The sequence below is a fragment of the Musca vetustissima genome, unplaced genomic scaffold (assembly GCF_032173495.1).
Source record: "Musca vetustissima isolate MV318-11 ecotype Yass unplaced genomic scaffold, APGP_CSIRO_Mvet_v1 utg34209, whole genome shotgun sequence".
Classification (NCBI taxonomy): Eukaryota; Metazoa; Arthropoda; class Insecta; order Diptera; family Muscidae; genus Musca; species Musca vetustissima.
The window spans coordinates 90720-105293 of NW_026877941.1; the positions used below are offsets into that span (position 1 = coordinate 90720).

General features: G+C 36.6%; 1 protein-coding gene across 1 annotated transcript; it reads right to left on the reverse strand.

Annotated features, from left to right (window-relative positions):
• Nucleotides 1-740: 740 nt before the first annotated feature.
• Nucleotides 741-14521, reverse strand: LOC133322664 (protein stoned-B). Its single transcript, XM_061531629.1, has 8 exons — nt 12852-14521; nt 12355-12584; nt 10508-11575; nt 9510-9678; nt 9195-9446; nt 2686-2867; nt 946-1156; nt 741-884 (listed from the first exon to the last, which is right to left on the reverse strand). Exons 1-8 carry the CDS (start codon nt 14519-14521, stop codon nt 746-748), a joined length of 3921 nt encoding a protein of 1306 aa, XP_061387613.1. The 3' UTR covers nt 741-745.
• Nucleotides 14522-14574: the final 53 nt, after the last annotated feature.

Consider the following 14574-nt stretch of genomic DNA (forward strand, 5'->3'; position numbering starts at 1 on the left):
GTATATATATATGATTTCCTATATGAGTGTATATGTGAACATATTTATTTTTATATATATAGATTTGTTTTTCTTTAGTAATAATAATTTATTCAGGAGAAAGTTTGTGGTTTATGGGTTATTATATATATTTTCATTTCTTTATTTATTTAGTTTTTAATTTTTGTTTAAACATTTAACAATTATTTTTTCTTTAATTATTTGTTTTTGTTTTTCTTCTTGGAACTTTAGTTTGTTTACTGTGGTTGTTGTTCTTGTTGTTTTTATTTGTTTAAACAATATTTAAGCTTAATTTATAAAGATCGTTATAGCAGTTGTATATTCCTTTTTTCCTTCCTTCCTAACTTCCTTCGATTTCTTATTTAGTATTTGTTTTTTTTAATAATGATTTATATTTATTTTTTGAATATGAGTATATATTTATGTATGTATGTTCTTTTGGTATGTATATAAATATCAGTGTTTTATTTTTTTGAGAATAGAGGAATTATTTTTTGTGGATCAAATTCACATAAAACACAATGCTGGGAATTGAATCGAATTTCAATTAGATTCAATACACAGAGTTGTGTTTTAAATTTATAAGACCCTTTTAATTTTATTTCTTAATTTTTCTTCCTAATAAATAACTTTTATTTGATAAGCAACAAAATACTGTGTATGTAGGTATTGTTTTATGTTTGTTTGTCATTGTGTTCCATTAAACTTGTCTACGTTTTCATGTTCAAATTCAACATTTCTAAATCTAATTTGAATCCGAATCTGAGTCACTTGGTGGCGGTACTGGTGATGCTGCTGGTTTTTCTGCCGGCTCCTCACGTATTGGCCTGGTGGCGGCCAAATAGGCATTTGTCGATTCACCATGGGTTGTTTCAATGCCAACTCTGTATTGAAAAAATATTTATTTGAAAAGTTTGTTTTAAAAATTGTTGAATTTAAACTTACTTGTATTCATGTCTGGCCAAATATCTCACATACTTCTCGGGTGGTTCATCCGATTCCGATTCTTGTACGCTTACCGAACGTATTGTTGTATGTGAGACTTGAGTTGCTGGCATTGTAAACTCCACAAAGGCATATGGAGCCAATTCACTGGGTATTTGATCATATGAGGTAAGGGCCATGCGGCACACCAATTGATGGGTGGTATAGGCACCTGAAAATAATAAAAACAAAAATAACAACAATAGTGGATTTTAAGAATAATATTTTTTCAAGGACCATTTCAAAGTGCGGAATTTTTAAGGAATATTATTCCAACGATCGTTAGCAGGCGTGGATTTTTTAAATAATATTTTTTCAAGGGAATATAATTGAATATTTTTTCAAAGACCACCAGAAGGAAAGAATATTTTTTCAAAGACCAACAGAAGATAATAACAGAAGGAAACAGAAGGACAGAAGAAAAGATTTTTTTCAATGACCAACAGAAGGAAAGAAAAATATTTTTTCGAGGGAATATAAGGGAATATTTTTTCAAGGACCAACAAAAGAGAAGAATATTTTTTCAAGGACCAACGGAAGAAGAGAATATTTTTTCAAGGACCAACAGAAGAAATGAACATTTCTTCAAGGACCAATATAAGGAAAGTATTTTTTTCAAAGACCAAAAGAAGGAAAGAACATTTTCCAAGGACCAACAGAAAAAAGAATTTTTCTTCAAGGACAGAAGGAAACAGAAGGACAGAAGGAAAGATTTTTTTCAATGACCAACAGAAGGAAAGAAAAATATTTTTTCGAGGGAATATAAGGGAATATTTTTTCAAGTACCAACAAAAGCGAAGAATATTTTTTTAAGGACCAACGGAAGAAGATAATAATTCTTCAAGGACCAACCGAAGAAATGAACATTTCATCAAGGACCAATATAAGGAAAGCATTTTTTTTTTTCAAAGACCAAAAGAAGGTAAGAATATTTTCCAAGGTCCAACAGAATGAAAGAATATTTTTGAGGACCATACAAATGTATTACATAGGCTGTAATACATATTCTATAAGCAAGAGGCATTTTCTATAACAAAAGGCATAAAAAGGCATTAATGAAGGTCTATAGCCCTGTGACCTCAAAGAAGGCCTTCTATAGCCAAAATTCCTTACAGAAGAACTTCTGTAGACGGAAGAACTTTCAGAAGGTATTTTATTGGCAGACGGCCTTTTAGACTGTCTGCTGTCTGAATTCTATAGACTGACTACTTTTTCAAACGGTTGTCTGTAGTCAGATGACCTTCAAGAAGTTATTATTTGGACAGGAAACTTTATAGAATAACTTCTGTAGACAGAAGGCTTTCAAAACATCCAACGGGAAATCTTTTAGACAAAAGGCCTTACGGAAAATTTCCTCAGGCAAAAAACCTTACAAAATCCTTCTACAGGAAGTATTTCAAAAGGCATTTTATAGACAGAAGACCTTTCGGAAGCTCTTTTTATTGGCAGAAATATTCCAGAGGACATTTTTTATAAGAACTAGAATTAAGACTTTAATAATTTGGAGGTCTTCTGAAATATTGTCAAACAAATTCTGACCACAAAAAGCATTCAATAGACAGGAAACCTTTAAGAAGATCTTCTAATGACAGAAGAAATTTTAATATGTCATTAATAATTTTCTGACATTATCATATACATGTTCCACGGATTTGCATTTATAAACATTATTGAAATTTAATAAAATTGTTTTCAACTCACCTTGTCCCTCCTTTGGCAAACGTGGGCAACGCCATACAATGGCTCTATGATGATGTTCATATTTTGCCTGGCCCGATGTCACCTCGATTAATGATTCCTGCAGTGTATCGACAGCACCCAATATTCGCTCAATACCTTTAATTTTACCCGTACGTCTGTGGGCAGATTTCACTGAACCATATCTACAATGGAGTAAATTTTATAAATGTACAAAACTATACAAAATAACTATAGAATATTTATAAAAAATACGAATTAATTAAAATGCAGGCAAATGTATTTTTTAATAATTTAAATATTTTGGGTTTCAATTTAAAATAAATTTTAGTGTTTTTTTTTAATATTAAGAAATTTTTGTTAAAAATAAACTACATTTAATAACTAATTTTAATACAATTTTATATATTATATACTTTCATTTACAAAATAAGTTAATTTATTTTCATATATTTGTTAGTATGAATTCATTTTCCATTTCGAACAAAAAAAAAAAAACATTTTATTTACATGTTAATGTCAATATTACTTGTTTTACAGATTGATAGGATAGAGATAGTGGAATAGAGAGTAGATTTCTTGTAATTTTATTAGTTCTTTGTTAAGTCTACCGTATTTAAGTGTTTCTATGTTTATGTTAGACAAAATTCAAAATTAGTATTTTATTTCATTAAGTTGTTATAAAAACCGTATGTAGTCAACTTAGGTTAAAAACACGTTTAATTCAACTTTTCTCGACCCTCGCTTGTTTTATTGAAAGGTTTATTTGCTGACATTAAATATGTACACACATTAAATATCTTCACGCATGGAAAATTATTAATTATTTGCTATGTGGAATCCCTAGAGATAATATAATATTCACTTTGTAGTTGACTCGCTGAAAGTTAGCTAAATATAAAACCCAGGGCAATAGAGTCGAAGTCAGACAGGTGAGATGTTTTTATAACCTATACAACTATACCCAAAAGTTTCTAACGCCGCGAAATTTTGATCCTAGATCCACCTTTTTCTATGTAGAATCGTCATATCTCGACTATCAGAGTTGATCTAAATATGTATGTTTGTCCACCAGACCGTCTATCTGTCAATCATAATTTGTAAACACAATACAGGCCACAGTTATGGACCAATCGTCCACTCATGCATGTTCTCTGGGTTCTGGCCTATTGTTTTTTGTCATGACCGGTTAATTAGACGTGGTAAAATGAAAGCCATCTTCAAACATGACCTATCTACAAACAGCAACCTGTATAAAATTATAGCATTCTATATCGATCCCACCGAAAATGTGGGTAATTACAAAAAAAATATGCCGGCGGGCATAGTTTAAATGCATTGGAAATTTCTTTTGATTAAGAATACGAAGGCTGCTATGTATATTTCTGACCTAATAATGAAAAAGGAAATATTCATCACCATGGTACAATTATAAAAGGTAACAGCAAATCCCAGCTGATTTGATTCCAACGTAATACTAGTGTCAATATGAATTTGACAAATTATGTTTTTAAAAATCACCCAACAGGAAAATTGGGAACGCATACAATTTGAAATTGTTCTTTATTAATGTGCTCCCGTATTCAATTTACTCAATCTGCCTGCTGGGAAAGTTTGAGGAAGCAAATCTTTCTTGAAGGAATTACTCGCTATTCCCAGCATTGTCATATGTGTTACACATATATATGGCAATGGCTCAATTAAAGGAAAGATGTGGAAGCGATAGAAATATAAATTTGATAGATTTTCATTCATGTTTTTCAATTTTTATTTTGAGGATTCGAAAATATTCAATTTTCAAAATAAAAATAATTTGATGATAATTTGTTTGTTAGTTTACATTCTTCTGTCAAATGAGTTGACACTAGTATAACTTACAACAACAAATTTCCATGTGGTTGTTGTATCGTTTTTTGTACAAGAACACTTGCTGTTACCTTCTATTATTATACCATGATTCATCACCTAAAATTCAAGAATGTTATCCAGTTCGACGTATTACATTTTTCATGCGCTCAAACCAATTGTCGGAACTATTTATATTTTTTGAACACAACGAAAATAAAGCTTTTTTGATATTCGGGAATAAAGATAAGTCTTGTGATGCCACCTCAGGGATGTACGGTGGATGAATTACACGGATTGCAAAGCAGCTCTTTCGAGTAAGATCAACAAATTTGTAAGCTGCAAAATGATTCGACTTCTGTTGTTCAATTTACAGATTTATGGTATTGAAAATGTAATATATCGGTCAAATTTTTGATAAAGCCTCCCCCCGGTACCCCACAACATTCGATATGTACACATTTTTCAATCGAATTGATTTTAATTTTGTATTTTGGTTTCTCGGTGGATATCAAATATTAGGTTAAGTTGAAAATAGGGGTGGTTTATGCCACCACATATCCAATAATATGATATGCACTTAAGCCACTGAAAGGCCTGTTGTACGCTTTAGAATTTGTAGAATTTAGATTTAAAGAGCGTTTCTAGATTGGACTTCTTATAGGTCTAGTATTTTCCACTCATACGTCTTAGGTGGGTTAGTTGGCGGATAGTGTCATTTTTGTCTAATTTACCTTGTAGACCTTATACAACCCTTTATGGCCCAAATTTTTTCCGTGGCTATGGAAATATTTTCTGTGCAAGGGTTTAATGAATCTATCCTAAATAGGATATGAACAAAATTTGACGTGGCTACATCCTTGCATTCGGGAGATATACTACCTTCTTTCTGAAAAATAAAAGTCCAATATCAAGAAAAGCAAATGCAATATCGACGAAACATCTTCTTTAATTATACATTAGGTTATTTTTTACAAGAATAAAAAATAATTTGGAGGGTACAACTCGTACATTTCGAATACGAAGCTATTTAAATAATTTGGTATGTATACACATGTTGTTACTGTACATATTTTTGCACTCAAATACATATTGAAAAGCACATAAATTCACCAAAAAATTGATTTTTATACCCTACACAACTATGCTGTCAGGGTATTATAGCTTTGTGCAGCCCCAAGAGTTTGTAACGCCGTGGGATCCTAGACCCACCTTTAGGTATACCGATCGTCATATCTCGACTAGCTGAGTCGATCTAGACATGTGTGTCCGTCCGTCTGTCCATTATTATTTGTAAGCACGACACAGGTCACAGTTATGGACCAATCTTCACGAAATTTTGCATGTAGGGTAGGTTCTGGCCTATTGTTTTTGGTAAAAATCGGTTAATATTTAGGGGATGAAATGGACCAAAAACTTTATTTTTGTCTGATTTTCCGTTGGCTCCAGAGGCCGCAATTATGGCTCAAACATCGTGAATTTTTACATAGAGAAGGAGATCGGGCCAAAGGATAAGCACGCCTGTTTTGATAAAGATCGGTCAATATTTAGCGGGTCAAATAGACCCTGACTTTTGTGTGAAAAATGATACCAATTATATTGTCGCATGTACTCGGATGTGGGAGTTACACGTAAATATTTATAGGTGTTTACGTGTTCACATATTATTTAGTAATTCATTACCACCCCCAAAAGGCGAAAATATAGCGCTGATCGCTTTGAAAATTTCCATGAGTATCCATGAGTATGGTCAAGGACAACGCCTATAATTTTCGGTGATGATCAGATAATAATATTGGGATGAAGTGGCCACAATTAAAAGCCGAACATCACAATAAAACCCACGGTGAAGGGAATCTGGAATATTTTTTGACCTCTAGTCGGTGAAGAGGAAAGTTAGATTTTCGTGGTATCAAATGGTCGGCCCCATCATTATTATTATTTTTTTATATATGTGTCCTCCATAATCAGATCATAACATGTGTAATGCAAAAAATATATTTATTCGCTGAGTTTCAAATTTAAGCTTTAAAACATTTTGTTTGCCAGTGGGCAAAATTGGGCCATACCTCTAGGTACCCCTAAATTTCGGTATTTTGGGCATATTGTTAAAGTTATCCACCATTAATAGACACCACAATTGTAGACATATAGGCCGAATATTTTCGATTATTATAGATCAATAGATCTGGGAATTATTCGATATATATTTCCAAATATTTCAAAAAATCTGAATTTAGTCCTGGCATTTCAATAACAGATTTATTGAACTTCGGCAAAATGAAGCATATATCAATTACCCGGACTTCGCATTATTGAGAACCCGAATAATTGAAACTAACTCGATGAATTCGGCCTCTTTCAATTAAGCGGATTTGACGAAAATGGATATTGTCAACATTTTCGCCGATTTCAATGGAATTAGGTTCGAGCATAATATAATATCTTATTTTCTGAAATTTTATTGAATTATTTCCTTAAGTAGCTTTCCAAAATTTGAAGCTACTTCGCGACACGTTGGGTATAGACAAAAAGTTTTTATACTCACACAGTTATGTTGTAACATCACCAATGATTGGTCCCAGATGCAAATTGTAATAAAAGCTCAGGCCATAATTAAGAATTGTGATTATGATATGAGAATTATGACACTACAAAATCTTACACCAGGAAAGACAATTAAGCGTGACTATTCTGAGGGTGATCAGTCGATATTTAGCAATACTCTAAAACTTTTGTGTGTAATTTATAACAATGCTATGGACTCGAGTGATCGTATATATTAATATTTTTACAGGTGGCTATCCACAAATAGCCACGGTATCTCCCCCTATTTGCCTGTAATTCAAAATCATCACAGTTTACAAACTTTGGGCTCATTATAATATTCTATGAGCCCACAGCAGTGAGTAGTACATTTGGTTCCTAATAGCTAGTCATTCAGAACTTCAGAACAATTTGTCGATTTCACGATTTAATTAAAGACATAATACCAAAAAAAACTTGAACAAATACATTTTGCCTTTATGGATGCCTGATACAATTCTGTGGATATCACTGTTGAGATCATATTATTTAAAATGGAGCTTTAAATCTTTGTATAGAGATTGCTATTACTCTTAGGGAATTTGGTAAGTGGCGTTTGGAGACTGGCATATATCGAAAATGAATATTAGCAATTTATGTTTCGGTCTAACCCCCATAAAAAGGCCTCGGCACATATAATTTAGTCACAATTTAATTTAGAATACCAGAATTTTTGTTGGCGATAAACATCTTTGAATATTTTAGTTCTGTTCACCTAACGAAGTGACTGCAATTTACCATTTCATGATATTCGATAAAAAGAATCATATTTGCAAAAAATGTTCGAAATAAAACCATGTTTTAACGAAGCCCCCATTTAATTTTTTAAGAGGTGACTGCAATTTTGTTCTCTGGTTCTTGGGGAGTGGAAGTGTTCGATATAGGATCATATTTTGGATTACCTCCACTAAAAAGTCACGCCTTAATTTCGGTATATTGAAATTCCTAGCCTAGTTTTACACCTGAGTGTCTGTAATTTGGAACATAACATTTTCATAGCTTGAACGACCTGCTAGCACACAATGTAATATCCCCCAAAAAAATTTCCAACCGATTTAAGGCATTTTAAATGCAGAGCACATGGTTGATGCTATAACAAGTTCGGCCTGGCCGAACATAAATACTGTTTGAACTTGTACCATATTACGTATATCTCTATTATACACATATATATGTATATATAAATCCAATTGTCTATTTCTTACGGTGCTTTTCTCTAACCACTTTAGGTAAGTGCAGACGAAAACAGGGTTGGGATAATTTTTTTGTAAATCTCTATAGATTAACAATGTTTTGGGGAGGGTTTAGGAAAAGGGTTTTATATAATATTCATATTATTACTCCATTAAATTATTCGCCGATATTTTTTTCAAATTAAATTTCATTATACAACAAAAACAAATTAATATCGGCCCCAATTAGTTAATACAAATTCTCAAAACCTAATTTTTATAAAAAATTAAATTAATTAGTACTTCCAATATTTGTTAGAATAGTGATTAACAATTAATTAAAAAAATTAGAACAGTCCTACTTTCTTTTCGTTTTCAGACTGCACGAGACAAAAAAACGAAACGTAGAAAAAAATTACCTTGGATTCATATTTGGCCATGATGATGTTGAAATACTAAGCAAAGGACGAGAAAAATTGAAGATATTTAAATTGATGGCATTTTCCCAGGTAAGGTTGTTATTGATATTGAATGGTGGTGTTGTTGTTTTCATTATTATTGTAAATTGTGGTTAACAAAATTGTTGTGTTAATGAGGAAAATGTGTTGTAAAAATTTGAAAATTGTGTTTCAAGTTTGTAAAGGGGAAAGGAAAATTAAAAAAAATAAATTAAGGAAAAAGAGTTTGTTTTTTGAGAGAGTGAAAAAAATGTGAAAATTTGAAAAGTTTGTTTAACACTGAACACCTAACACTTTTGCTTTCTTTACAAAAAATGTGCTGAAATATTTGAAAAAAACTGCACACAATTGTGCTTTGAATATTAGTAATGACCCCGCGGAACCCTTGAAAACTTACAAAAACCCCAAACTTCGAAAAAACTCTTGTGGAAGAACACCTCCACCAACTTACCTAAAATGTTTTTCTACACGGAATAAATATATCCAACATTCGGGTATGGGAAACCGAACCGATACATCTTCACAGGGGATTTGACCCAGTTTACGTGATGTAAAACCGGGCACCAGAATATCGGCTCGCAATTCCACCTTGTTGCCGGTAACAATCCATTGGGCCTTAAGTTGTAGAGGAAGTTCACGATTTTTAGGCGGTCTTACACGGAAGCGCAGCAATTCAATGTAATTTGCATCAGGGGGTTGGAATCTGTGGGAAGAGATTTTTTATAAATTAAAAAAATATTGAAGTCCAAACCAAATCGCAACATACCTTATAAGTCTAGATTTTTCATATTCTTCCTGATCGACGACACTATGGAACTCCACTGCCTCCAGTCGAATCCATTCCTCAGTGGCCACGGGTATGATGTCATGGCGACCCACCACTTCTTTGCCTTGACGCCACATATCATTGACACCCAACTCAATCATGGGCATGCCTTTAAAATAAGCGATATATAAATCTCTCGCCCTCTTCTAAATAAAACCAGTAAGGAAAGTAGTAAAGTCGGACGGGGCCGACTATATTATACCCTTCACCACTATGGGTTTATTAAACAGAACAATTAACATGAAATTGGATGAACTAAATTATGTGATATTTATCGAAATGTGAAAATCGGACGAAACTATATATGGGAGCTATATCTAAATCTGGACCGATTTTCACGGACCAAATTTCGTGCAAATCGAAAGATATTTAGGGACTTTGGTGGACCATTTACATAAAATCGGACGAAAATATATATGGGAGCTATATCTAAATCTGGACCGATTTTCACGAAACTTGGCAGACATCACTCTAAGCTCAATTCAGTACGTTGTGCCAAATTTCGTGCAAATCGAACGATATATAGGGACTTTGGTGCACCATTTACCTTAAATCGGACGAAAATATATATGGGAGTTATATCTAAATCTGAACCGATTTTTCACAATTTCAATAGGGTTCGTCCTTGGGCCAAATAAGTGACCTATGTCAAATTTCATCCAAATCGGATCATAAATGCGCCCTGTACTTTGTTCACAAAAATACATGGACGGACAGACAGACATGCGTAAATCAAAAATACATGGACGGACAGACGGACGGACAGACAGACGGACATACGTAAATCGACTCAGAAAGTAATTCTATGCATATTCTCAAAAGGAACTATGGGTCTATCTCGATTCCTTTTGCCTGTTACAAACATATGCACAAAGACATAATACCCTGTACCACAGTGTGGTGAAGGGTATTATAAAATTGTCCACCCTCCCCCTTACCTGTTAGGAAAGCCAAAAAGAACACACGAACTCGGGCAATTTGCTTGACAATTTTTCCATCAATGTCCTGTTCCACCACGATTTCATCGACCGCCGTCACCTGAACCTCCTCCATTTTATAAGTCAGGGCCCTTTCTCTTAGGGCTGGCAAACGAAATAAGGCCTCCTCAATGCATATGGAAAACTGCTTCATATCTTCATAGTTCATGGAACCGACCTTGAAGAGCTGTGATGATTGTGGTGCATGTTCAACGGGCAGACCCAATTTCTTGAGATCACTACCAAACTCCTTGACACCCTCGTAATCTCCCGCAATAGCATATTGTGCAAATTTCGTTAGCTTATTCGTAATCCTCTCCGCCTTGGTCACCTGACCCGGCCTTACACCAGGTCTCTCCTTATAGAATATATATTGCAATTTCATGGTGAAAATCTTACCAAACTGATCATACTGTTGGGCGCCAATTTCCGACACGGAATATGAGGGCTGTAACGGCAGCTCTTGGAATGGTTGCTTATCATTGGCGGTATTGAGCAGCTGAACAACGGGTACATCGTTTTGTATAACCAAACGCACAAAGATTTTCTTCCAAAATCGCTGACCCGTTATCTTTTTCTTATTTGGCTGACGCAATTGCATTTCCCAACCGGGTCCCACATAGTGTAGACGTGGGAAATCTTCTAGGGGTTGGGAAACGTCTTCATCGAAGAGTGGTGTCTGTGGTGTATCTTGGGAATCTGTGCGTTTGAGCGATGGATCTACTTCACCTGGAGCCGGGAAGCCGGAATCTTCGAAGGGATTAACAGCCGCTGAGGTGTCATCATATTGTCCTGCTGGGGCGGCACGTGTTGGCGGAGGTGGTGCCAATTGGGGAGCCACAGCACTGGCACCTTCGGTTTTGGGTCTTATAACCACATTGAAATCTTTTTCAACAGATTCCACCGAGTCGGAGCGTACTGGTGCTTTCATCGCATAGAATTCATCATCTTCAGCGCCGAAACCATCCGCAGAGTCACCAAAAGCATCGACACCAGATTTGGGTGTACCAAAAGCACTATCTCCCCATGCTGAAAATATTCAGATAAGATTTTGGTTTTTCTATTCTACTTTTTATGAGGATGATCGATAAAAAATTGAAAAAAAAATCTTGAAAAAAATGATACCGAATTTGGGATCTAAGGGGGGCTAGATCCCGGAATACAAAAGTGGACCACGATTAGTAATTTTTGATAGGAAGATTTGAAACCCAACAAGAAACCAATATCAAATTAGTACCAATTCAATTGAAAAACGTACTCACAATCCCCAAAATATGGATTTCGATTTTATGGGATTACCCCGAATATTGATAATTTTTTGGTAACCGCATGCAGCCACTTTTGTTGAACAGCGTGACCAAAGTTGCTGTAATGTAGCCGGTATACGACCTAACAATTCAGTGGAGATGAGTTCTTGTGTTTGGGGTGGCACTGGTCTGGGTGGAGGACCCTTGGACTTTGAGTCCTCCTCTTCGCCAAAAAAGCTCATTGCCGGGTCGAAGTCAGCCACTTGGGCGTCTGCTTCGACATAAAATATCCTAGGAATTATGGTAATGTGAATGACAAATGTCAAAGCTCTATATTAAATATTTCGAGATCTATCAAGATTTCAACAGACAGACATGCCTAAATTGTTACAGAATTTTATTCTGATGCAGAATATATGTAAATGCATTATGGGGTCTCAGGTGAGTAGTTCGAGGTGTTGCAAACGGAATTATAAATTTAATATGCTTCACTTCACAATTAAAAAGTTAAATTAATAAAAAAAATCGGAAAATACAAACAATCTTCATAAACATACTCACCATCAACGGTCGGTGTAACAGCTCCCGAACCTCCACTGACGCCACTACCACCACCGAAACCATCCAGAATACTAATGTTATCCTTTTTCACCGACTCAAATTTCGCAGCGAAGGCATCAAATTCATCGGGTTCAGCAAATATGTTCGTACCATATGCCGATTGAGCTGTGTCGACCTCTGGTTCTGGATCAGCAGAGAATATATTTATGGCAGCTGCGGGTACTGGCGCTGTATCAGCCATTGAAGTGAAAATATTCTCAGCAGCCGTAGTGGTCACGGTGTCCGCCATTGAGGTAAATATATTTGCAGCTGTGCTGTAGGCAATCGTTTCATCAGCCATTGAAGTGAAAATATTCTCAGCCGCTGTGGTATCTGCCATTGAGGTGAAAATATTCTCAGCCACCGCTGCTGTATCAGTCATTGAGGTGAATATATTCTCCGCTACACTAACGGTAGCTGTATCAGCCATTGAGGTGAAGATATTCTCAGCAGCCGATGTCGCAATCGTATCCGCCATAGTGGTGAAAATATTCTCAGCAACACCTGTATCATCGGCAGCAAATATATTTGTAACCATACCGGCTGACGGGAATGTTTCTTCTTCAGCATCGGGACTGGCAAAGGGATTGGCTGATGCTGTACCACTGGGTGGTGCAAAATCTAGTCCGGTATCCATATCTTCGATCATATTTTCATGACCGGTAATGTCACTGGCAGCAATGTCGGACATTGCACCCTCTACCGGAGAATCGCCACCAACATGGGATGCGGATTCCGTGGGAGGGCTTTGATCGGAATCACCACTCTTAGGTACTATGGATTTATCCTCATCTTCATCATCGGCAGGTGGAGTTGGTTCTGTTTCAATAACCAAAGCTGGTACTTCACGCAGTGGTTCTACTTTGGGTTGTGGCTCAGGCTCTGGTTCTGGTTCTTCGGTTGTTTGTTTTTCTTGAGCTGGAGGTTCCGGTTCTTCTTCATCATCGGATCGCGGTAAATCTTCAACAGTAGTTATTTCTATGTCGGGCGTGGGAGCCCTCTGTTTATTGCTTAGTTCTTGCGGAGCAATGCGATTATTTGCTCCATGTGGTGGATGAGCCGATTGAGGCTCTGATGTTATGTTGTGAGTACTTTCATCGGGCCGAGTCAGCACGGAATTGAAGATGGGATCATCTACGGTTTCATCACTTGGTTCTTGGGAGGCTGTTGGTTCTGGTTCAGCTGCCGTGGGATCTAAAACTAAATCATCACTCATAAGATCTGGTTTGGCTGCTGGCTGAGCTGCTGGTTTATCGAACAGACTCAAAATGTCTTCTTTAGTCTTGGGAGCTGGCGGTTTGGCAGGTGGCCCTGCATCAAACATAAAGAGATCATCTGGTTCCGATGTTGGTGCGGCATTATCATTTGTTTGAGCTAATACTGCTGGAGGTGTAGGTCGGGGTGGTGGACCTGGTTGGCCATGTTGACCCGGTACACTTGGTGGTGCTGGTCGTGGCGGAGCAGGTCTGGGTGGTGGAGGTCTGGGAGGTTGTTGTTTGGCAGGTGGGGCTTGTGGGGCTGCGCCTTGCAGGTTTCCAATGCCTGTGGGTATGCCAAAGGGATTGTCGACAAGGCCTGGATTTGTTCCCGCACCGATGAGATCAACATCAAAACCTTGTGTGTTGGCCGACGAACCACTGTCCGAACAATCAAGGAGGTCGGCTAAACCACTGTCTGGTGTGGGGCTAGGTGAGTGTAAGTCCCGCATTGAGACAGGACTGGGTGAACGTGTAGCCGGTATACGACCCAACAGTTCAGAGCTGGCCTCCTCCATTTGATGAGATACAGTGGTGATGAGTTCTTGTGTTTGGGGTGGCACTGGTCTGGGTGGAGGACCCTTGGGCTTTGAGTCCTCCTCATCGTCGGCTGTGGATTTAATGCTTAGAACATCATCTTCAGCTTCAATGGTGGTGCCAAAAAAGCTCATTGCCGGATCGATGTCGGCCACTTGGGCGTCTGCTTCGGCATCACCATCGTCGCCAAAGGCAAATGGATTGACGGCCGATTCGGAGCCAAAGGGGTTGTCATCGTTGGCGGTATCGGCACCGCCCGATTGTATGAGAAATGGATTGACGGTGGGGTCATCCATACCCCCCAAATCATCGTCCATTAAAAAGGGATTCGCCATGTTTGTTGGTTAAGTTTTACGCACGTGTATGTGTGTGTTGCTGACTATTTGTT